The sequence below is a fragment of the Trematomus bernacchii genome, unplaced genomic scaffold (assembly GCF_902827165.1).
Source record: "Trematomus bernacchii unplaced genomic scaffold, fTreBer1.1, whole genome shotgun sequence".
NCBI lineage: Eukaryota > Metazoa > Chordata > Actinopteri > Perciformes > Nototheniidae > Trematomus > Trematomus bernacchii.
The window spans coordinates 4180789-4205485 of record NW_022987608.1 but is presented as its reverse complement, the minus strand read 5'-3'; the positions used below and the strand labels follow the sequence as shown (position 1 = coordinate 4205485).

General features: G+C 44.5%; 1 protein-coding gene across 8 annotated transcripts in view; it reads left to right on the top strand.

The window, feature by feature from the left end:
* foxp2 (forkhead box P2) overlaps positions 1 to 24697 on the top strand; it is a 91538-nt gene that overhangs the window by 54913 nt on the left and 11928 nt on the right. For 5 of the 8 annotated variants that reach the window (XM_034131516.1, XM_034131510.1, XM_034131511.1 and 2 more), the window contains 9 exons: positions 383 to 472; positions 9451 to 9588; positions 11165 to 11254; positions 12256 to 12351; positions 12842 to 13109; positions 13944 to 14238; positions 15973 to 16077; positions 21887 to 21974; positions 23503 to 23586. In XM_034131516.1, coding sequence (XP_033987407.1) covers positions 9469 to 9588; positions 11165 to 11254; positions 12256 to 12351; positions 12842 to 13109; positions 13944 to 14238; positions 15973 to 16077; positions 21887 to 21974; positions 23503 to 23586 — 1146 coding nt within the window. In that variant the 5' untranslated portion in view covers positions 383 to 472; positions 9451 to 9468. The remainder of the gene's footprint in view (positions 1 to 382; positions 473 to 9450; positions 9589 to 11164; positions 11255 to 12255; positions 12352 to 12841; positions 13110 to 13943; positions 14239 to 15972; positions 16078 to 21886; positions 21975 to 23502; positions 23587 to 24697) is intronic. The other 3 variants (XM_034131513.1, XM_034131515.1, XM_034131514.1) reach the window with 3 other exon arrangements.

Sequence of the window (24697 nt, the reverse complement as noted above, 5' to 3'; positions counted from 1 at the left end):
ATTTCAGTTGAGCACACACTAGACAGGTCAATTTTACCGAAGCTCTGTCTTTCCCCCCCCCCACCCCCTGCACCTCCACCCTCTTCTTCATGGGTGCTCTAGACAAACTATATTTATCTTGATCACAGCTCTGTGAATTGTTACTAAAGCGTATCTCCAAGGTGGTGTTAACCACGTCAGAATGTGTGGCGGAAAGTAGCAGGTGATATTTGACAGCGTTTTCACTCACAGATGACTGTTTTGTCCCCGAACATGTGAATTATCTCCGCTGTCAGCTTCAGGAAATCGAATAGTTTATTTTCAGTGTTTCCGCCCTCCTCCCCATCTTTCTTTTTCTACATTTGTTCACACTGTCTTTTGTCTTGTGTTCCTTTCTTCCCAGGCCCTACAAGCAGCGAGGCAATTACTCTTGCAGCAGCCAGGCAGTGGCCTGAAATCTCCAAAGAGCCAGGACAAGCAGCGTCCACTGCAGGTAAAGCAGCTCCCCGTCTAATCTCTTAAGTCCATCCATAATACATGCTCCTCCGAAAAGAAGATTTCCTCTGTTCCACAAGTGTGTTTGATTTGCTAACGCAATCCTCCACACCTGCCATTGGAATCTTAAAACTGGACAAGGCCGTCCCCAGGAAGCTAAAACACAAGAAAAAAAGAACAGGGAACAAAAGTTGTATCCGTCTGTGTTCAAATAAACATCATCAAACAGGAGGATTATTATGTATAGTATATCCACAGGTCGAATGGTAGCATGACAAAACATGTTATCTGCTTTTCTACACTAGATCCATACCATTGTTGACACTTCCAGAGCTTAGTTATTATTTCAAAGACATGTCAGCCTGATACAGATGGCTAATTTTAACCGCCTGTCATTCCCACTTTTCACAACTAATTTGCCTTATTGATTCGTAGAGCTGTCTATTTCTGTTGTCAGTGATTTGGAAAAGGTCACACTTGTACACACATATGCAAATTAACACATCCTCTTTCTTCCTGGTGTGAAGATTTCTCTCACATTCTGCTCGTTTTAGACAGTGAGTTTCGCCTCAAATTACGTAATGCCCCTTGACATCTGCTCCGGTGTTTTTATTATTATTATTTTTTGATTCAATGTATTTTTAGCCGTTTGAAATTGAAGTGTGGGGACTCGGTGCCCTGCACTCGGCTAATAAGTACTATCAAGGAGCAACGCTCATTAGGGGCTCTGTGCATTTCATTAATGTCAGGGAAATTGGCGTTAACCTCACCCGTTGATATTTTCACAGAGTCTAACAATGGCGACACCTCCAATTGGAGTCACACCCCTGTGTACCTAATTACGCACAGGCGGAGAGATAAGGCTGGCGAAGACTCCGTCATGCTTCTGCATTTAAATAATTCACCTCATCAAGAGTGTCAATAGTATCCGTATATTCACACATATTGGCATCGGATACATATTTCTCAAAAGGTGTTTATTTATTTGAGTCTAATTAAACAAAAGGGTCTATTCCTTCTTCTATTTGAGGTTCTGTATGCCAAAGTGAATAGATTCAAACAAATCCTGATCTACAAATGCCTGCATAGTCACCACATGGCAGGAGGAACAATATTGAATGAGAGCAGTGTGGGTGCATGATAACCGTCAGGCCATATCCAAACCCCTTCCTCTAATAACACCAGCCCATGGTAAATATTGAATATTTACATTTGCTTACTCCATCCTTGCCTCGCGATATGAATCAATGTGAATCAGAGGGGCCTGTCGATCGACCCCGACCCCGGCTCCCAACTAATCCATGTGTTGATCCAGCTTTTATTAACATCCTCACCTCTTTGTTCCAAAAAGTCTCCTTATGGAGCGTCACAGGAGAGGCACCGCTCACTCTCCCAGTGATACACACCAGCACAAACACTGCTTTCTGGTTCAAGGTCCTTTTTACACTGCTGTGTTGCCTCGAATCCACTCATTTCAAATGACATTTTAGCTGTAATACTCCATTGTGTAAATACCGGTATGTAGCAGCAGAAACTCTGGCTTGATTAAAAATCCATTCATATTGTTTCTTCCCTCTTGTCAGTGCCAGAGTTTCTTCTCTTGTCTTGAGGGAGTATACACAATAAAGCTGCATTATTTACCTGGATTACGAGGCCACAATGGGTGCTATAGTGCAATATTTTATTAGCTGCACGGCTTGATAAGAGTCAATGGCAATCAAAGCGCATGTTTTCCACCGGAGGAATCAGGCACATTGATCCCCTTGTATGATCAGCGCAGCAGAAAGTGGGGAAAGGATTAATATTACCATGACATGCTGCTTATGGTAGAGATACTGATAAATCCTCTGCCAGTCTTTTTCCCCCTTGTTCTCCCATCTTTGGTATTTAAGAGCGGGGAAATGATCCATAGATCATGGCATGTAAATTATTTAGTACACAAGCATCTAAGTGCCTCAGCTTGCAGTTTTAATTACGCGTATTAGCGGCTAAAGGCTCTCGCCTGACTAATTCTATCCGCTCGCTCATCGCTGCTCCTCAGGAGTTGATGATGCGGAGGCAGGCAGCTCTGGCATCCACACACACACGCATGTAAAGAAAAAAAACAGCCTCACAAACACACATACAAACACACACACAAGCTGCTTCTCCACATTTGCGTAATGTGACAGGTCTATTATTACACAGTAAGCCCACGGGAGCACTCAATAAACACCTATTTCTCCCTGTAAATCCCCCAGCCTCCGCCATGCTGCTTACACGGCTCTCCCAAGGCACACAACACCCTCTCGTCTCCGTCTCCTCTCTGCCCTCCACTCCGTGGCAATATCCCCCCCCCCCCCCCCCCCCCCCCCCCCCCGCTGAAAGGCATTTATACACTGACATTTGGAATACAAATAAAGGAACGCGGACAAGGAGAGGCGGAGAGGATTACAGTGGCCTATGAATCTGACAGTTGTTCGCTCGCACACACACGAACATCTACACACACAAATGACAGTTACTTAAAGTTTTTACATTGTGACTTTGAGCAACTGTTGTTGTAACTGGCTGTATTGATGGGTATGATTAGAAACAGGGCAGAGCTTGAGTTAAAGCAGCTTAAATCCTTTGTGCAAAATGTTTGGAGTAATGGCTTATCCCACAAAATAACAATGCCAGATATTAAGGCGACACAACCACCATCCTACTCACACACCACCCCAAGACTCCCTTTGTGACACAACCACCACCTCTATATGTCTCATACAGTGTTATAGTTACTAAGAACTGTACTAAACATTTTGAAGTACTTAAGTTGCGTACTTTTAACTCAATTTATGAATTATAATGTATATTTACAGTATGTATATAGATACCCGGCAGCAAAAAAGTAATTGCATTTTACAGCTGCAAAATTAAATGCATTTACACAATTATGCATCACTCATGATAATCCAGTCACATAATATAAACTATGCATACAAATAGCTATTCTACCTAATGAGTACTTGTGGTTTTTCTTGCAACAGACTATTCTACACTGTGGTATTACTACGTTTACTTAAGTAAAGGATATGAGTACTTCTTCCACCTCTATGTGCCACAGGGCACTTATAACACAGCCAAATTGACCCTCTAACTCTGCTTTGTGAGTGTGTCAGAAAGGGGGGGCTCCACAGTGTGACCCCTTCCTCCAAACATCCAATTCCTAACCATGCACCCCCCACAGAGAGAGTGTTGCTGCTCTGCCCCTTTCACACTCTCAAGCTGTGAATACCTTTTTAACAGGACTAATAACCTCAGTCCCATCTGTGCAACGCTCCAACTCTTAACTACAAATATTTAAAGCTTTTTATGGATGGGGAGATGTTGGTTTAGCCCGGCGTTCTGTAAATGCTACGGCTTCCTGCCCAGGCCAGTCGAGATTGGCTGTGGGCACTGGGCCATCCGAGGAAGTGTCACACATTTTAAAGGTCAGGTCTACCACTGAGCCAATATCACCTCGATGGCAGAACTCATCTGCTTATTGGCTTTCATCCGGAACACGCACACACACACACACACACACACACACACACACACACACACACGCACACGCACACGCACACGCACACACACACACACACACACACACACACACACACACACACACACACACACACACACACACACACACAGATGCAGGGAAAAGGGCTGCGACGCTAGGCTTGAGTATAGGTTAGCTGACTACAGCGTGCATGGCTAAAGCATTCACATTTACATTTATGAATATATCTTGCCACTGCATCCCCTCTGGTTGGATCTGAAAATAGAGAGAAATTATCACTGCGAGAGGGGGGTAAAATAATATGTTATTCATGAGAAAAACTTCTGTTGACTCTGAGAAAAAAAAAACCCGTCAGCACATTTTAAGTCAAACAGCCTCTGTTACTGCTTTTGTAACCAGAAAACAAGATTTTCTTTCCCCCCTCCCCATCTCCCTCCCTACTTTTTTTTTCCCCTCCTGCATTTACAACACCTACAGGACAAGATTGCTAAATTGCGGGGACAGAGCAGGTTCATCATTGTGATGCAAAAGAAGTTGAAATGCAACCCCAAGGCGAGGTAGCTGAGTTTGGGGGATCAAGAGAAAGTGAGAGGGAGGGAAGGATAAAAAAAAAAAAAGAAAGTAGCTCAGACCTTTGATGTAGCAGCAACAAATTTACCTTGTGACAGAAGATACATGGGTGCAATAAACGAGTTATACCAGCCCTTACACATGCAATCAGATGATTCTGGCCAGGGTGTTAATTGGATCCTAACCGGCAGATCTGATACGCCTGGGCCCCGGTGGTGAGGGGGAAAGCCTTTCCAAGTGATGAACTATAATTCACTGAGCTGCTTGAAGCACTTGTAATTTACTGTGTGTCACTGATGAAGAGGCTGATCCAGTGGAGGCCATATTACCTGCAACATCAGAGGGAAGTGTGTGTGTGTGTCCCCCCCCCCCTCTTCCCCCACATTCTCCCTCTCACTTCTACTTTCTTTCGATTTCTTCCTCTCTCTGCACTTCCCCCCCACTATCCATCACCGATTTGCTCTTGAAAAATGTGCACCTGCAGGGAAGTATCAGTCGGGAGTGAATCGTGCCACTTTAATGATAAAGGTGCCACAATTTGTACTGATAATGACACAAACAATGTGCACGAGCAATGTCACACACAGCCACACTACATCGGAGAGGCTTAATCAATGTCTATCTGCATGTAGAGATAAATCAATGTGGAAATTGTGCTAAGCCCGTCCCCATCTCCTCAGGCTTTTTTTATTCCAGGCTTTTGCATGATGGGCCTTTTATGTTATGATAAATTGCACTTCCCTTGCCAAACTGCTATGGAAATTGATTTAGGGAAAACATTCAGTAATCTACTTAGCTTCAGTCCTGACAATCTGGAGTATTGATCTCCCCTAAGCTGGAAAACATGACGTGTGTGTGTGGCTCCTATGTGGTTTTACATAGTAAGATCCATGTTCTTCTAACAGACCACACACTTTGGGTTAGGGTCAGTGTTAGCGCCGACTGCCCTGTAGCCTCGGTGGTCTTTCAAGTGGAGAGTCCCAGCTATCAATAATCATATGGCCAGATTGGACAGTAATTGGCTAGTAAATGAGAAGTGCAAGCTGAAAGGAACTCTACAGGTCAGAAGTGCACAAGCTATGAGGGGGGCCTGAGTGTCGGCCCACTGGGACGCTCATGGGAGATGAAAAAGGGACGTGGGTAGTCGGTGGAAGCCCCTTTCCCTCTCTCGACGTCTTACTCTCTGTGTAAAAAGAAGCTTGTGGCTTAATTAGCAGCAGCTCCCTGCCAAGGATCCACAGTAATTACCCACTAGGACCCTTCCATTTCTCATCGCAGTTATCTTAAGCAGTGTCTGTAGCTCAGTCCCCTGTCCGGCGCTACAGGAACATCCTGTCGTTGATAACCGCCCCGTGCTCCTGCAATGTTTATTACCGACATCTAATCGCTCCTGCTTATTACTGCTAAGTGAATTGTATAGAAGGAAATCGAATGAAAAGGAATTCCTCTCCACTGGACTTTAATTGTTTAAGTTTGAACTCCACTTATCTCCCGCTTTAGGTGATTTGAGTTGACTCATTGCTGTGAAGATAAAAGCGCCACACAGTGGAGTGGGTGTAATTGCTGGAAGGGCTTTTGTCCACTGGTCCAGATAGTTGGAGGCAGGGAGCTGTGAGCAGTGGAGGTGTTTTGCATTTAATGGCAGATCGGCCAGTTAAATCAAACATAACGAGCAACTTTAGGTGCCAGCTCTGCCTGGAAGACATACCTGAGCTCTCCGTGGAAGAGCGTGACCTTTTGTGAGGCATTGGACAGGCTGGTTACAGGCGGGAGTGGTGTAATGATCTGCTTGTTCTGCTGAGGGCCCCACCAGTGTTTTCACATCAGGAGCCAATTTAAAGGTCCTTTGTTTTGCTCTCCAACTTTGAGGGCAACCACATGGCTTCAAAGTTCATGTCAATACCGCTCATCGTTCTCTTCAAGTCATGGCAGATAAACAAATAGGGGTTTGAATGGCGAACACGGTGAAAAACAAGCATTTTTAGAGAGCAGGGGTAACATTTCAATGATTTGCATCTCCCATTCAAATGGGCTCTTTTAAGAAACAGGAGAAGCACCTTTTTCTGATTAAGGTCCCAAGTGGCCCCATCAGCTGCAGCTAATTCCAAACCATTTAATAAATCCCGTTAATATTTTTTGTGCACTAGTGTTGGAAATGCATCCTTTTGGATTACAGAGGAACAGAGGCATAGCCCAATTGGATATCATGGCTGCAGAGATTCTATTCGCAGCGCGCGGATGTTTACGCCACTGCCATCGTCGAGTAAATGCTCATTAATTTTATCCCTTCGCGGCAAAATCATTTCTAGGAGAGGCAATTCAGCCTCCTGTTCCTTTCAATTCACCGCTCACGTCAATCAAGCCCTCGTGCAGTATCCTGCAAAATGGAGGTGTTATATTCCTGCAATTATCATGTCATATACTCGAAAATGTAAATGAACGCGTGTGTAAAATTAAATTTATGGGTTGTCAGTGAAGAATAAGAACCAGGAGAGCAATTACTTATCTGCTTTCATCTCAGAGCCTCTGATACGTCAAGCAGAAAAGCATGCAGTTAAATGCTGGAATTAGCATTGTGCTGCACTTCACAATGGACGTGGGCCAGCGCCTTTTCTCCCCTTCCTTTCTTTCTTCCTCCTGCCTTTCCTGCCTCTTCCTTCCCCTCTTTTTGTTTGGAGCTCTGGTGAAATGAAGAAGATTATCGGCCATTATGAAAATGAAAGTGTAAAAAGGAACTTCCCCATTTCATAACCTAGTTGTTTGCTGTTTCTTCAGCTGTTCGTTGTTTGGTTTTACTCATTCTTGCTGAGATCCTGCATTATTCATTTACAGGTATCTGACTTTGAATGCTTGTATTTCACCACTCGCACAATGAAGAAGCATCTTAAAGTGGAATTTATATTTAATTCCACTTTATATATGCATGCGCATACATTTGTGTTTAATCCTGCTCGTCTGCGCCCGCATCCCTTTTGTGAACCAAAACATCTTTGTGCTAGCATCCAATTAATAGTCTTAATGAGTGCATCACTCATGTTGTTTCTCAGCTGCACTCGTCCCATTGTCACAGCATCCAACACAAAACCAGGAGTGACTGCGGGGTAATTACTTACCTAGCAAATGTACCTTTAAGGGTTAATAACATTGAAGGTGTAAGCAGTGCATTTGCATAATTACACACGGACTGGTTAATTTGCAACTTTTTGACGGCTTTTGTTCAGTGCCTCGCTTATTGTGAATGCATTTTCATTTGGCACTCTTGCATGGAGGAAGACAAGAGATGTACCACAACATCATCATCCTCCTCCTCCTCCTCCTCCTCCACCTTAGATGGAGTCCCTTCTCTCTAAGACCCTAATGAACAATGGAGGCAGGATTTGTTTGAATATGAATATGAATGTGCAGCGGGGCCGGCTGGAAGTTGACCTTCAGCTGTGATTTTCAGTTCATCAGGATTAGTCAAGGCGGGCGATCAGGAGCCACTAATGCATAATGACTTCTAAAATGAAAAATGTGTAGTGACCATGCAAATGTCTCGGCTAATCAAAGAGGGGGGGAGAACCTGGGGTGGGGGGTGGGCGTTGAGGAGAGGAGAGCTAAACAAGGACGTGTCAAGGCCTGACAGAGAGAGAAAGGGGGAGAGGAAGGGAGGGGAGACATGCATGGAAAGTAATCAAGGCGGCTTGATTAGCTGGCGATGAGGACAGGGATGTCTTATTGGCCCCTTGACACACCATATAGGCTGGCTACTGTCATGGCGCCTCCACACTGTCGCAATTAGCGTCAGTGAAGGTGTTGCTACATGTTGATGTTTTAATTGTGTTATAAAGCTTGTCATTCAAGAATCTTTCATGACAAGACGCAGCATACCGCCCTTAAAAAAGCATAACATTAGTCAATTGTTGTGCTATAAAGATTTCATTACATTTTAAAGGTCATACAGTACAGGGAAGGAAGACGGGATTTGAGTCGCTTTAATCAGAATGGAGGTATTATTTGGTCAAGGAGAATCAACGGGTGAAGAATCATTCAATCTCGTTGATTTTATTTTCCACTGACAAACCAATGAAATTAGTGACAGCGTTTTGTGGTTGTCCATTTCTTAAGTAACCATAAGGAGCTTAAACCCCAATATAACTGTTAGCACACACTCCTCCGTAAGAATGTGTGAACACAATCATATATGGGAAATAAACGTACCCTTTGTTGATAGATCTGCTGCCTAAGAGGTCGTTTGCACTGCCGTCTCAGAAGAATCTGGTAAAAATACACAATATGTGTCTTTGTTTGTTTTGTTGAAGTTCTTCTAGCATAGTTCGACAACCCATAGTGTAATGATTCTCTCCCAAAAATGATATTGATTTTTCAAAAACAGCATGTTTGCAGAGTATAAAACTCTAAACAAACGATTTACTGCAGGAGGTGTGTTGTCAATACACTTCTATGTAAGCAGAATATAAAAATACGATATTGTTCATGGGTAACCCCTAATACACAACCCCCCCCCTCATCTTGCTGCTGTGTCCACTTCATCAGTATAGTTCCAATCAACTGTACAGCAGTGCATTTTTCACGCTGTTTCACATTAGCAGCACTGATAGGCATGCTAAAGCGGGGGAGTTCAAGGGTCCTGCTAATTAAGGTCTACGTCTATTTTAAATCTCCTACTTTTCCCTGTGGGGGCGGAGGCAGAGCAAAAATAAGAGGAACAAAAACAATGGCACAGCACCCATGTGTCCTTCAGCCTCTTTACCTACCTCCCCATCACCAATTACAACCTCCCAGAAGATCCATGCAGGTCTCTAACGCTCTGTTTCTCCATCTTTCTCCCCTCTATCTCTCTTTTCCACCCATTTTCTCTCTTCTCCAACGTCCAGGTTCCAGTGTCAGTGGCCATGATGAGTCCCCAGGTGATCACGCCGCAACAGATGCAGCAGATCCTCCAGCAGCAGGTGCTCTCCCCCCAGCAGCTCCAGGCCCTGCTCCAACAGCAGCAGGCCGTCATGCTGCAGCAGGTACACACACTCTTTCACCTCCATGCACACACACACACCCGTAGATAAATATTTAGGGACAAACACTCTTGTCGCATGCAGACACACGCACACCAGCCGTGTCCCATAGGAAGCAGGCTGTAGATGCACACAAACAGACACCTAGAAGCATATATTCACTTACTCTGACTTTAAAGACAGCAGTACAACTACGCACATGCACAAAATGTGGTCATCCTTAAAGTATATGATGTATACTATATGTATATTGTGGGGGAAATAGACATTCATAGACAGAAATCTTGACTTCATATCATTTGTGCATGAATAGAAGTATATTCTTTTAACCTAACATTATTAAATATGCTAAGTTCAATCTGTGTTTCAAGCTATTGCACGTTGGCTCCTTGGATTTTTAGGTAAATGGGCCTGGGAAGTACTTGAAAAGTCAACATGTTGATACCCTGCATATAGTACTTTCCTAGCTACAATGCTGAGTCACCCACCTGCTCTGAAATCCTCACAGCCACAGCTCACCGCAGCCCTGTGTCCTTGACACGCTTACCAAGAGGAATTTTGAAATTGACGTACTTGTTCTTGTCACCTCTAATTAACCATCTCCAGTGTGTCGCCGGTTCAATTCCCTGACAAGCATTCACCAGGGGCCGGTGTGTGGAGTAGGGCACAGCTGAATGATAGGTGATGGATGATGTAATATTTGGAATCAGCTCGAGGAAGCACAGTCTGGTGTCAGAGTTGAAATGCAGCTGTCATTCGTAGATTTGATTAAGGCAGAGAGGATAGTTTAATTAAGAACGTCAGTCATTCCGGTTATTGCTCTTCATTAGGAGCGCTCGGGAACTTGAGTTGGTTTCTGTGCAACGCCTTTTCCACAGCAAATTATGTTTCATACAGAACATAAAGCAGCTATTCTACCAAATCAACAACAATCACAGGGTCAAAACCTGTCGTCAGTCAGCTAAGACAAGTTATATTGTTGATTTACAGCAAGTGTTACAAGGCATGCTGATATGTATATGGCTGTTAGCAGAAAACTGCACAACTGGTCCGCTTTATGGACTTCTCTTACCGGCCAATAACAAGAAACAGAACAGAAATCACTGTCTAAATAGCTGTCAGTGTGTGTGTGTGTGTTAAAGGAATCAGTTCAACGTAGCAGACCTGTTCCTTAGAGGCTCTATTCCGTTTATTCCAGCCACTCCAAAGGACGCCAGTGCACTCTGGCAGCCAAATGCATAGTTAATATGATGAATTGTTGCCCCCAACAGCACTGTGGGACCATTAAAAGTCCATATGGAGAGCACTGCGGAAGACAGCGAGGATACAAATGCCAAAAGCACTTGAACATGTTGTTTATAATTTGTTGCTTAAGACACATTATCTCGATTATTGTAGGCTTTGACTTGTTTTGCAAGTAAGTTATTTATACACCCTCTAAATGCCAAGTCTGACTAATATCATCAAAACATTATAAAGGGAACAAATAAATATCATGAACTATAAATATGTTTCATATATATTAGAACATAAGACTGTATTTACTCAATCTGTTTCTTCTTTCTCTCTCTGTGTACAGCAACACCTGCAGGAGTTTTATAAGAAACAACAGGAGCAGCTTCACCTGCAGCTCCTCCAGCAGCAGCACCCCGGCAAGCAGGCGAAAGAGGTGGGTGCAAACTCTCAGTCACTGACACCTATGATTCTTCTACACAACAAATGGTCAAAATGTCCGGCATAACTCATAGATAAGTAGAAATATGGAAACATGTGATCATAAATACTTGTTTAAAGCATATTCTCTTAATTTATTCTCGTTTTTCCGACACAAAGCCCACATTATTCTTTATATTCAAATCACTTCAGATGACTTCAGATGTCCAACTTGTTAATGAGCTGTTCCTGTGGGCGTACAAACACCACAGCTAAAGTTACAGTGCTCATAAATCGCCGTGACAGCCAGCCGGTGGACAGACGTGTCTCGGACTTGTCCTTTTTGGCCGTCAGAGAAGAAGAGATGAGCATGACAGCTTTAGCAACATTTGTGTAGCCGTAGAAGTGTCAAGGCCACATCACCGTACGTGTGGAAGCAGTCAAATTGGTCAGAAAACATTCACTCCTCTCCCTCTCTGGGATGTGTTGCGCTCCTCCTAAAGCAGCCCATTATGCCGACCCTACAGGAAGCCGCCGCTGACCTCCCGGCGGCTTTGTTTCTGTTTGGATTTCTGAATAGAGTTTTTCAGGGGGGCCCCACCATCAAATATGGAATAGAAATTGCTTCCTTATTTCTCTTGAGGCAGGGTTGGGGTGGTGGGGGGGGGGGGCGGACAAACTGCCTTCTTCCATCACTCCATTATGCAGCCTGTTTTTCCAGTGAGCGCATCACAAGTTTCCCCCTCCACCTCCACGCTCCTGCACGTCCACCTCCATACAAACATGACAGGCTGCGTGCACATACACATGTAGATGAAGAAAAGAGCAGACAAAAAACATCTTGTGACATTACAGACCAAAAAGACTATATTATCCCTCAAATGCAATTATAACCTGAGTTTACCCATTCAGATCTTTTGTCTCTTCCTAAAATCCATTCCCTCTGACTTGTTTTGCCGCGGTCACTGAGTTCGATGTTTTTCATTCTGTTGTTGTTTTTATTGTTGTTTTGCACAGGGCTTACGCAATTGCCTGCCTGGCCCAGCGATAAACAACTCTGTGAGGCAGCGAGGGGAGCAGAGAGAGGGTGGAGCGGGGGCAGGCGTTGTGCATGTGGGTGCAAATATATTTGTGTGTGTGTGTGTGTTTGCTTGCACTTGTGTCCATGCATTGGCTCCCTCTGGCCACATAAGCTGTAACAGACCATCAGTGGAGGCGAGACAATTAACTATCAAGGGGGGGTGGGGGGGTTGTGGGATGGGGGGGGATTATACCAGAGGCTTAGTATCATACACAATCACAAGCACAGACACTGACGGGCTCGAGAGCCGGTGTATCCACACACAGCTTTGTGTCTGTTTGTGTGTGTGCGCTCACACACAAAGAGAGGCATCAACACTGTGGTACAGCCCAAAAACACAGCAGGCAGGGGCTAAGTGAGCACAGACAGAGAGGCAGAGCTGGAGGAGAAGAGGTGTAGCTAAGGTCACAGGCAGTGAGTGAGTGCAGACTCTCCACACTCTCTCTCAGTTGTTAATTTGTTTGTAATTCTTCCCTCCCTCTTCCTCCTCTCCTCTCTGGCTCCCCTCCTTCCTCTCTATAGCAACAGCAGCAGCAACAGCAGCTGGCCGCCCAGCAGCTCGTCTTCCAGCAGCAGCTCCTGCAGATGCAGCAGCTCCAGCAGCAGCAGCACCTGCTCAACATGCAGCGGCAGGGCCTGCTGTCGCTGCCCGGGCCCGCCCCCGGACAGGCCGCCCTGCCCGGACAAACCCTGCCCCAGTCAGGTAAGAAGAGGAGGAGCAGTGAGATGACGACAGGGAGTGTAGTTGATCTGACTGATATGACTTGGTGGTCACATGCTCAAGTGAGGTGTAAGTGTTTCTCTGTCTCTTCCATCTTTTTGTTTTCCTCATTGGTATGCACCTGTGTCCCCCCTGCGTTATCTCTAAGTATGTCTGCCTCCCCCTCATTGGTATGCTCTTCAACCAGCTACTAACTCTCCACATGATCGTTTTGTTCACTCTTCCATTCTCTCCTTTCTCTCTCTTCTTGTCTGATTGTGGCTCTCCTTGTCTACTTCTGTTTCTCTCTCAGCTCTGCCTATGTTTGTTGTTTTGCTCTTTCTCTCTTTCTATTCCCCCACGCTCCTCAACCCCCCCCTCTCCCCTCCTTCATTTGCCCGGTTTGTGTTGTTGTTATTGTTGTTTACTGCCTTCTCTGAGAGCCAGGAGAAGAATAAAAGAACAGAGAGAGGAGAGCTAGCTTATATTTATTCTCCTGAGCCGAGTAAACACCTATGTTTGTTGTCTACCAGCAAAATGGCGCAGACAGAAACAACTAGCAGGGAGATGTTAGACAGGAATCAAAGTAAGTGAATATTTCTAAATGAGTTGCCAAGCTGAAAACAACAGCTTGTTAATCCCAGATACAAAACTTGCTGTAATCATTACTTTATGCTTCTTTTTCATTGAAAACACACACATCTTAGGAGGCAGATAAGACACACTTGGTTTTATTTAGCTGTATTAGTTCAAACTCAGGTTAGCTTTGAGGAAGAACAGGATGATAGTCCCTGAAGAAAAAGTCCTTGCACTTTTTTGGTTGTCGAATAAAGTTTGAGTTTAGAGTTCAGCTTTTGTCTCACACACACGACACACAGGTTTTGCATCTATGGTCTAACTTTGTCCTTCTTGATTTCCCTCTAGCTGGCCTGAGCCCCGCTGAGCTGCAGCAGCTGTGGAAGGATGTGACCGGAGGCGGTGGTCACACCATGGAGGACAACGGCATCAAACACAGCAACAGCGGCAACGGAGGGGGCGGTGGCGGCGGCGGCGGCGGCGGGTTAGACCTCTCCACCAACAACTCTTCCTCAACTACCTCCTCCTGCAACCCCGCCAAAGCTTCGCCGCCCATCTCCCACCATTCCATCGCCAACGGACAGTCCCCCGGCCTCAACCACAGAAGAGAGAGGGAACGGGAACGGGAAAGGGAGCGAGAGAGGTACAAAATATGACTCCACCTAGGCCCGAGAAGATGAAAAGTTTACACCCGTCACACACGCTCTTGTTTCATGATTCAATATAGAAACACATCAGAGTATTTGTCAGGGACAATTGTTTATTTGTTCAATAGTTTATTAGTGTTTTGCTAAAGAAATAAATAAGAGCCTTGTTCTCCCAGGGGAGCCCGCGTGCCATTGAACACACTTAGCTTGCACACAGATATCAAACGCAGGGAGAGGAAGCCATGCAGGCAGGCGCTCTCACTACAAGCCTCTCTGGCAGGCGAGACAAGGTAACCTCCTTGTACATTAAGTATTTAGTGCTTTCTCTCCTCTTTTGAAAATTACCTTCTTTGCTTGCTTGTCATGTAAACAGAATACGTGATGCCTTGAGTGGCATTTCCAGGATGTTTATCCTTGTGATGGCGTCTTTTATAAATGCACCCAGCACCAAAACACTGACTGTTCACATACTATCTGGCCCATGCATTATTCAAAGGCTTTTCTTGGGCGATATTATAATAAGGACTTAGGGTTGTGCTGTGTGTGTGTGTGTGTGTGTGTGTGTGTGTGTGTGTGTGTGTGTGTGTGTGTGTGTGTGTGTGTGTGTGTGTGTGGTGTGTGTGTGTGTGTGTGTGTGTGTGTGTGTGTGTGTGTGTGTGTGTGTGTGTGTGTGTGTGTGTGTGTGTGTGTGTGTGTGTGTGTGTGTGTGTGTGTGTGTGTGTGTGTGTGTATGTGTGTGTGTGTGTGTGTGTGTGTATATGTGTGTGTGGTAGAGACTCACACTGGAGGTGGAAGTGCTGTGTAATTGGTTTAAAGTAGATGCTATCTCTCCAGCACCACTAAAAGGAGGCTTGAAAAAGATACCTTCAGAGGGAAGACAGAGAGGAAGAGAGAGGTAGGGAGGGAATGAGAAGAGAAGGAAGAAGGGGAAGAAAAAAATGTTTTTGTTATCTGCTTGTGTCCCGAGGGGCGTGTGGTGTCTCATAATGATCGAACACGGAGTATTGTCAGGAGCACTGCTTACTAACATGCCATGGATCGATGTGGGGAAAGCCCTTCTGTAAAAAAAAAAAACCCCAGTGTGAGCTCCTCCAGCGCTGACACACACATATTCATGGACCACACACATGCACATAGGCATCGACCACACACATGCCTAACCTATAAGCAGACAAACACACACATACTGTACGCAACACACTCCTCTCCTAAAGGTTAAACTGTCATCTTTAATAGGATGTGCTGTCTAGGCAGGGTCGTAACTTATTTGGGTGCCATTTGAAAAACGCCCGAGCACCCCCTGCCCCCGTTGTCCTCAAAAGAACATAAGTTACACAGAGTATTAATCTCCTGATGAAAATGATATGGCTGTCTGGATTTTTTATGTTTACTTGAAAGCGGCCACCACCCTCCTCCCTATAATGGCTTTACAAGATGGGATGGTGGCTACGGCTCAGTCTCCATTGCTTAAAGTAATTCATATTGTAATCATTTAGATTGATTGGAGATGAACAGTTTAATTGAATAGCACTCTAACATATTCCTCACAACCAAGTTTTCCTGTTTTAATCGACCTTCCGATATGTTTTTCTTTCACTCTGGCTCAATTTTCTCGCCTTTTTTTTGGACAATTCAACTGAACTGACCTGTTTTGACCCCTCCTGAACTCCCTCTACCTGTCTGATTTCTTGTATTCTTAGTTTTCTCTTTTCTTTTGCACTATTTTCCAGTTCACTACATGAAGAAAGTGGAGGAACCCACCCCCTGTACGGCCACGGTGTGTGCAAGTGGCCCGGCTGTGAGAACATCTGCGAGGACTTCGGACAGTTTTTGAAGTAAGAACATATTATACTGCTCACCTCCTCCTGCTACCGCCATGTGGGGGATTTGTGTGCCTGTTTTATCGCGAAACACACACAAGTTCCCCCCCCTACACCACAGCAGCTTCTTTCTGCGGGTACAAAGAAAACATCAGAGGCTCTCACCGAGCGCACTCTGACCCCGCAGACAGCCAGTTGTCAGGGTTCAGCTCCAGCAGTGCAGGATTCAAACCAACTCTGATCCATAACAAATCTCCTTCCTGCCGTGGAAGGGCCTGATAGGTTTGTGAAAAAAAGGCCAAAAGCTAATGGTAACCCGCACGGCCGCACACTTACCTTCCACAACAAAGGCCCCCATTCACTGTTGTCATGGTGCAGGCGCCAGAGCGAATTAACTCTTCATGCTCCATCAACAATTTAGTTAATTAGCTCATTTGTAATTGGCCGGCTTTGTTGCCAGGATGTTAGTGGGGTGACATCAAAGGAAGAAGGTGTTTGCAGCGCTGCCGATTACAGGTTATCACATTGCCACTCACTGAGAGTCTCTCCCTCTCTCCCTCTCACTATCACTCTTTCCCTGCCTCCCTGCTCTCACACAGAGAAGAAAAGAAAGGGGAAAGCTTTAATTTGAATATTCTAATTAGATTTGTAATTAACTGTGAAATAACGATCTGGCGAGTGTTTTTCACCGGCTGTAAATGTCCATGTGAATTCGCATAAACTATTGAAATCGGGACATTGTTCCGGCGTATTTTCCAAATTATGCATTTCTCTACAGTAGTGACTGTAATAAGTTGCAGAACGCTAGAAAATGTACTGATAAAAGAAACTAGTCCACCCATGGGGGAGCTGCTGCAGGATTTAGGTCAGGCTTTTGCTAATTCCACAGCAGCTTGTGAATTAAAGCTAAAAGGTGTCTCGACTCTAATAAAAATAGTGTTTACCAGTATTTGAAACACGCAACCTGACATGACATTAAGCTGCATTTTCACACTCCATCAACGCACACAATGCTCTCAAAAGAAAGAACAATCGACAGTGATGGATTGAAAATGAATCAGAGGTGAATATATATTCCAACCATTGCTTGACAAGTGTGTTTGCTTATCCCCTGTGGAAAATGTGCCACATACATGTCAATGTCAACATCCATTTTCTGCAGCAGCACATCCATAGGCATGCCAAGAAGCCTTGCTTATGAAAAGCCTGCTCGCTGTGTGCAAAGCATTGTCTAACCTCAGCTAGTCCAAGAGGAAGAGTTTGCCTTGCAGCTCTGGAAGAAATGTGTGTGTGAGAAGGCAAGACGGTATCAGATTAGCAGTTTTTCTGATATCTTGTCCTATCACCTCAGTACACTTACTTACAGGAGACATCAGTCTATCCCTCAGCACTGTATGCTCTGAGGATACTGTGTCTAGGTAGCTTAGCTTGGTTGTTTAGGCGAGGGGCGAGAGATGTGTGAAGCGATGTGCCGGTGAATCCGGTAAGCTGGTAAGCTAACGCAAAAGGATGTTGTAAAAATACAAACTGAGCACAAAAAGACAAACGGAGGGAAACGGGTAGACAAGAAACTTGAAACACAGGTTGGCAGATATTGGTTGCTCCAAAACGGAACAGAGTCTTGGTTCAGCAACACACACACACACACACACGCACAACACACACACACACACACACACACACACACACACACACACACACACACACACACACACACACACACACACACACACACACACACACACACACACACACACACACACACACACCCCTGCGAGTGAGAGGCTGGCTCTTATACTGTAACCCAGCCACACATGAAAACAAGCGCCAACAAAGAAGCCAGACTCGTCATCAGAACAAAGATGGCTGCTCGGTGGCGTGCCTTGGAGCGATGATTGTCGGTGTCAGAGGGAGCGCTTTCATGTTTCCGGAGATGCCAGTCTCACACACACACGCATACACACACACACACACAGGCATACACACACACACACAGGCATGCACACACACACACACGCAGTTTAAACGGGGTTACATAAAGCGGGTGTCACATTTAGATGACAGTTCAGATGTTGGTAGTTGGGAGAGGGTTACGGAGAAGGGAGGAGGGGGGGTTACCCAAGTCAAGCTGGAGTCTCGTAGCTCAGCTCAGCCGCGGTGACACGTTTAGTCATCTATTGTTTTGTTGCATGAAGAAACTTGTCAAGATCAGCATTTAATAGCTCCTCAGCGCGCTTTTAAGTCGTTCTCACCTGGAGAAGGTAGCCGCGAGGTGGCTGGCACCCTGAATTAGCTCTCTGAAGTTCAAAATGAAATAATATTGCCTGGGAATGTTTCTGGGTTTGTGTGTGTGTATGTGTGTGTGTTAGTTGCAAGAGAATAAGAGAAACATGAATGCTATGACTGGAGCTATTTTTGTAGGCAGCCTTTAAAAAAAAAAAGGCAATTCACTTTTGAACATTTAGCCACTTTATATGTAGCATTAGCATAGCTTTATGACGCCATCACTGTACAAAACCACCTACTTCACTACACTAATTGGTTTAGCTCACTCCTGATTTCATGTTTATGTCAGCTTAAATACATAAAACATAACAAAACACAATATTTTGATATTTAATCTCAAATAAATACATGTGTTCCTCCCTTTATTTTTCTTTTCACATTTCACCTCTTATTTCAATATCCTCTCACCTCAATATGCTCCAGTCTAATCTGCACATAAACAGATACTTTCTCACACACACACACACACACACACACACACACACACACACACACACACACACACACACACACACACACACACACACACACACACACTCTGTGTCACCCATCTGCTTTCCCTATTACAGGCAGGAAGGCAGGCTCCATGTTAAAATGGCAAGCTCAGCCGCTAACGTGAATGTCTGTAACCCGCTGCTAATTAAACCCACAAGGCAGAAGCCAAGTGTCTGTGCCTCAGTGTAGTGCACACGCGCACACACACACATACACACACACACACACACACACACACACACACACACACACACACACACACACACACACACACACACATACGCACACACTGTGGAGGAAGGCAGGCAGGCCCCTGGCCCCTGGATAGCTGAGCTCCCCTCCACACGTCTGCTGCACTGTGACAAGACCTTTAAAACGGAGGGCATTACTTATGCACCACCACCACGGGGAGAGTGTGTGTGTGTATGTGTGTGTGTGTGTATGTGTGTGTTTATGCATGCCAGTAGGTGTATAGTTGTGTGTATGCTTTGTGTATACATTAGTGTGAGTGTAGACAGTTAGGGGGCCTGTTCTCTGCAGCCCCTGATGATACACACAGACAATTAGCAGATCATCCATACACTGTGCGCAGTAGATTTATTATAAGGCCCTTAGTGGACGTTGATGGCATATACATATTCATACACACAGCTGCTGGGAAAAACCTTTGAGATATCTTGTCTTTAAGAGAAAGGAGAAACTGCAGCATCCAATAAAAACACATCTTTATCCGTGTCCTTTTCGTCTCTTTATTTGCTCTGATTTCTCCACCTTTGCTACAGCTCTACACCATCCCTAAACACTTCAACATGCGGGTAATTCCCCTCTTCAAGGCGAGAAAATCAATGTTCCTCTAAACCGAGGCATGAACAGTAAACACAAACAGGATGCCTGACAGTGAGGAAGGTGTCCTCTACCTCTAAGGTTTTAAACTAATACACACAAATGCTACAGTTCAGATGAGTCACTCCACAGCCTCAAAAAATCATACGAGAACAGATAGAGGGGGATAACATGGGGGATTTTTATCGAAGAAGAGGAGACAAACAACATATTATTTGCCAACCTCTCAGTAAATAAGGTGTTCTTTCATTATTGTCTGCCTGTCTGTGTGTGTCCACCCCTCCCTCCTCCTCCTCCCCCTCCCCCTTTTGTCTTTGTGTGGCATTATTAATGCACAGTAGGACATGCTGCCATTTGAATATTTCATAAACGCATGTAGTAATCTGCCTGTAATCGCCTTGCTAACTGGTGTGTGTGTGTGTGTGTGTGTGTGTGTGTGTGTGTGTGTGTGTGTGTGTGTGTGTGTGTGTGTGTGTGTGTGTGTGTGTGTGTGTGTGTGTGTGTGTGTGTGTGTGTGTGTGTGTGTGTGTGTGTGTGTGTGTGTGTGTGTGTGTGTGTGTGTGTGTGTGTGTGTGTGTGTGGAAGGAAAGAGAATAACTGCAGAGCTCACTACACACACACACAAAATATAACAAAAACAAGCTTGTCGATGAGAGACAAACTTAATAAAGATTTTCCCCCCCTCTTTTTTTGGGTTTGTAATGAGGTATCTTCAGGGACAGCGAGCAGCCCGCTCTGTGCTTTTGAAGCAGCTGTAATTCATGACACACGCCATACATCAAGTGCATAAGATAGCATTATGGGCAGTGAAATGAAAAGGGTATTTGCAACATTAGTTCCCTCATCCTGCGAGGGACGTGATTAAATGATTAATGTAATGCCCCCTTTTTGCATGCGCATTCTGAAACAGCAATTAGGCACAGGGCTGGAGAAACCCACCGGTTCGTCCCTCCCCTCTCCCTCACTCCTCACCCCTCCTTTCTTTTTATTTTAATGCTACCTCATTCTTGCTTTTATAATGAAAATTTCACGAGCATTAGACCAGAAATGGTTCTAAAAGTATACGCGAGGATTGGATGGTTTTAAATGTGTGTAATTGAAAGGTACAGAGCTATTGTGATTACAAATGTCCTATTCAGCGTTTGATTGGCAGGCCAACAGAAGGCCGCTCTATGAGTTCTTGTTTTGCACATTGCCGATAAACAAGAAGGAGGAATATGTGGTGGCAGTGTGCATTTCTCCGTGTGTGTATCGATGTGTGTTTGTGCAGACTGATGATAATGTAAGCGAGTGTGTTCTTAGATAAAGCCAGACAGAGCGAGGGAGATTTTGTACTCCCTCTAATGCACTGGAGGCAGTGCTGTAAATGATCATTGAAGGGTCTGCAAGCTAACCTATAATTACTGCAGATAAAGTGGCAGCTCTGGCATTTCATAAGCATGCCTCCTCAAAGCTTGCTTTGTGAGTTTGTCACCAATGATCATTTAGATAGAGGCTCATTACCCAGCATCACAACACTTTAGAAACCCCTTTTCGCCCAATGTTTGTGTGTGTGTGTGTGCATATGTGTGCTTTAGCAGGAATAAAGGTCTATCTTAATGGTGAGGCTCTTTTGTGTCCTACAGACGAAATCCAATCAAGACAAAAACCCTCATTGACTGTTATGGCTGTCTGGCTGGCTTTTTCTTCTAATGAGGCGAAAACAACCAGATACATTTAATATGTCTGCTTGGCGGATAATGCACCTTCCGTTGAAGAGCCGCTTTTGTGTGTCAAATGTTGCCGGTGTTAAATTGTGTGTATTGTTTTCGGTAAACGAAGAAGACAAAGCCGTTCTGCTGGGCTAGCATCTTTTATTCTCAGCAGAAAGCAGCGCTCAGGGCGGTGCTGAAGTTCGCCATCTAAACCGGCACAGGCCTATTGTCATGTTAAACACGGCACCACACACCGTCATGTTACTTCTAATTACCTCATTTCACAGCGGAACAATGCCTCCTAACACTATCCTATAGATAATTGTCCCGGTATAGAAATATTATCATTAAAACAAAACAGTGGTGAAGTTGATACTGTCATTATCATCCTCCACAGTTTGGATGAAAAGAATAGGTGCTGTCTTCTGCCAGCTTAGTCATGTTTGGAAGATTTTAAAGTTCTTGTTTAACATTTTCTTTCCGTCTGTCTTTCTTTCTACTTCCAGGCACCTAAACAGTGAACACGCCCTGGATGACCGGAGCACGGCCCAGTGTAGAGTCCAGATGCAAGTCGTACAGCAGCTGGAAATACAAGTACGTTCCTGTCGAGCAAAAACTCAGCAAAGCATTGTCACTTTTTTTCCCATTGTCACATTTAGCAAACTCATTTCAGTCACTTATCATCCAGACAAAACAATAAAAGTTATGTGAGTGAGAGAAAGGCCAAACTGTGGTCTACTTCCCGACAAGCAGGACCTGGTGAATTCAACAAAGCCACTAAACAAAAGAATCCTCAGGCCTTACAAGGAAAGCCATTATGGCAGTTTTAATTGAATTAAGCGTGTGCTTTATTTTCTCTGCTTTCTTTTTTTGTCTTCTCTTTCTTTCCAATTAATAGCGAGTGCATCTCTCCCGGTCTGCTGTGTTAATTAACTGCACTTTGCACCTGAAGAAAGCTCAAAAGGAGGGAACTATTTTCAGTAGGTGGAGCGTGACCTTATTAAGAAGTCGTGCTGGCTAGATAATGAGAGCTCTGATTGAGCGACATTATTACTCAGCACTGACGACAACCGCTGCTCCTTCTCTAGAAACAAATAGAAACCTGTGTTTTAAAACGCCAGCTGGAACTACTCCGTTCTAACCATCAAGCTTTGCAAAGTTTCATATTTTGGGTCAGATATAAAGTTATTATAATAAAAAAACTGGATCAATCCGACCCAACTTCCCTCCTTTGCTCTCCACCAGAGGCCAACACTTCCTCCCACACATTTTTCGGTCCGATAAACAGTTTGTATTTAATTGTTAGGCATTTGGTTTTAAAGTAAATACATTCTGTTGCCATGTAAAAAGGGATTTATGTTATTTATTTCATTTTCTGTGTTTTGTTTTCCATTGAAACACAAAGCTATTGAAGCCTGTGCTTTACAGTGTGACCAATTACAGTGGTGCACTTGTGTTTGCTGTCCTGTCTATTCTGGTTTCTCCCTTTCTCTTTCATTCCTCACTCCCACTATCCCTCGCTTCCTCCTTTTTCTTTTTCCACGAGAGCCGTCACTAGTAATGAGGCCCAGCTCTGTGTATGCGTGCACCTCTGTGTGTGTGAACGCCTACTTGCTTGTCTGTTTCTCTGTGTGTTTGCTTCTTGTGTGTGTGTGTGTGTGTGTGTATATCGGAGGGTTGAGCTCCTCACATGGTCCAGTCCCTGTCACTCCCTGTGAATTAGATTGATGATAGGCGATGGCTGGGGCCACTAACTGGACCGGGGAGGCGGGGCAGCCTGGCCCCCTGTTTGGAAGACCCTTTCACCTCTCGGCAGCTGCTGGCTGCGCTCCATCCCCCTAACAGTGTCCACAGGACTTTGAGCAGACACTCAGCACCACCTAATTTATGACCCAACTAGCTTGTTACTGTCAGAGTCTCGCTGACCTAAATTCAGCTATTGACAAAAAGATGAAATGCTATTTGTTTAGCCTGACCTCTCCTCCCTGCAGCCTGTCTTACATCACCAGCAAACCTGTCTCCCTTCCTGTCTTTCTTCTCATGTCTCATATTCTCTTGTACCTCAGCTCTCCTTTAATCCACTCTAATGTCCTCTCTTCTTCTTCTTCTTCTCTCCTGACAGCTTTCTAAAGAACGTGAGCGTCTTCAGGCGATGATGGCCCACTTGCACATGCGGCCCTCGGAACCCAAGTCATCTCCCAAACCAGTGAGTGCATATTGCTCTGGCCACCGTAAACACACCGCGGCTATGAATGAGGCCCACACCCAGAAAATGAACAGTTTAAGCACCCGGCAGTTGTGAGAATGAGTGACAGAAGCTGAAAGGCGTGGGGGGGGGGGAATGGGATTTGTAATACCGAGTTATATCTGCTTCTTATCAGGTATTGTGAGAGGACAAAGGAGTTTGGGAGTGTATTAGATGGCAGAGCGGTGGAGTCCTTGGCTAAAATGCAGGGTCATTTCTTCGTGATGGATATAATAGCCAAAACAACCTGTTGGCAGCTGATGACTGTTTGGCTCTGTGGCACTTGAACATGGAATGAGAGAGAAGAAGATATGTCATTTCAACAACAAACACCTGGAAATTACAGCCGAGTGGCGAAGACGGTGTGATGTTGACATAAATACCCGCCACTACTGAAATTGGTTCCAGAGAGAAAAGAAAATCCAACATTGTGAAGGGGTCATTGAAGGAAAACGATGTCATTCTGCATTTCTTTCCTTTCTATTGCCTTTTACTTTTTGATGGGATGATTACAAAATGCATTTCTCCCACCCTGTGTTTAAGATTTCTTTGCCCAGTTTTGAAATATTTGAGAGCAAAAACATTGTTTCTGCTGCTCAGTAAGTGCTGCTTACAATAGAATAATTCCTCCTCATCATAGAATGTAGATAATCACAAGATAGCATAATTATCCCATAATTCCATCAGGAATCAAACTCCCTTTTTATTATTCAATCTCTCACTCTCTCTGTAGATTTTTTTTCTTCTTAATCTTCAAAACTCCAGCAGCTTGGTTCCATCTCGTCCAATAACGCATTTGCAGCCTATAATCCACGCCTGAATATGAATGAATGATGCTAATGAAGTATTGCATTACATAAAGCACACATGAAAGAGCAGCTAATTGCATTTGATGGTGGGGGAAATTCAGACAGAATTCTTAAACGAACATTTAAGTCTTCAGTTTTAAGGCTTCCGTGTGTGTATTTTTTTTTTTTGAGGAGGTAGGATAAGGATTTGGTGTGGGGGACAACAGAAGAGAAAAAGTGACATAACAAAGAGAGATGATTGGTGGATGTAGAATCACAGGTGG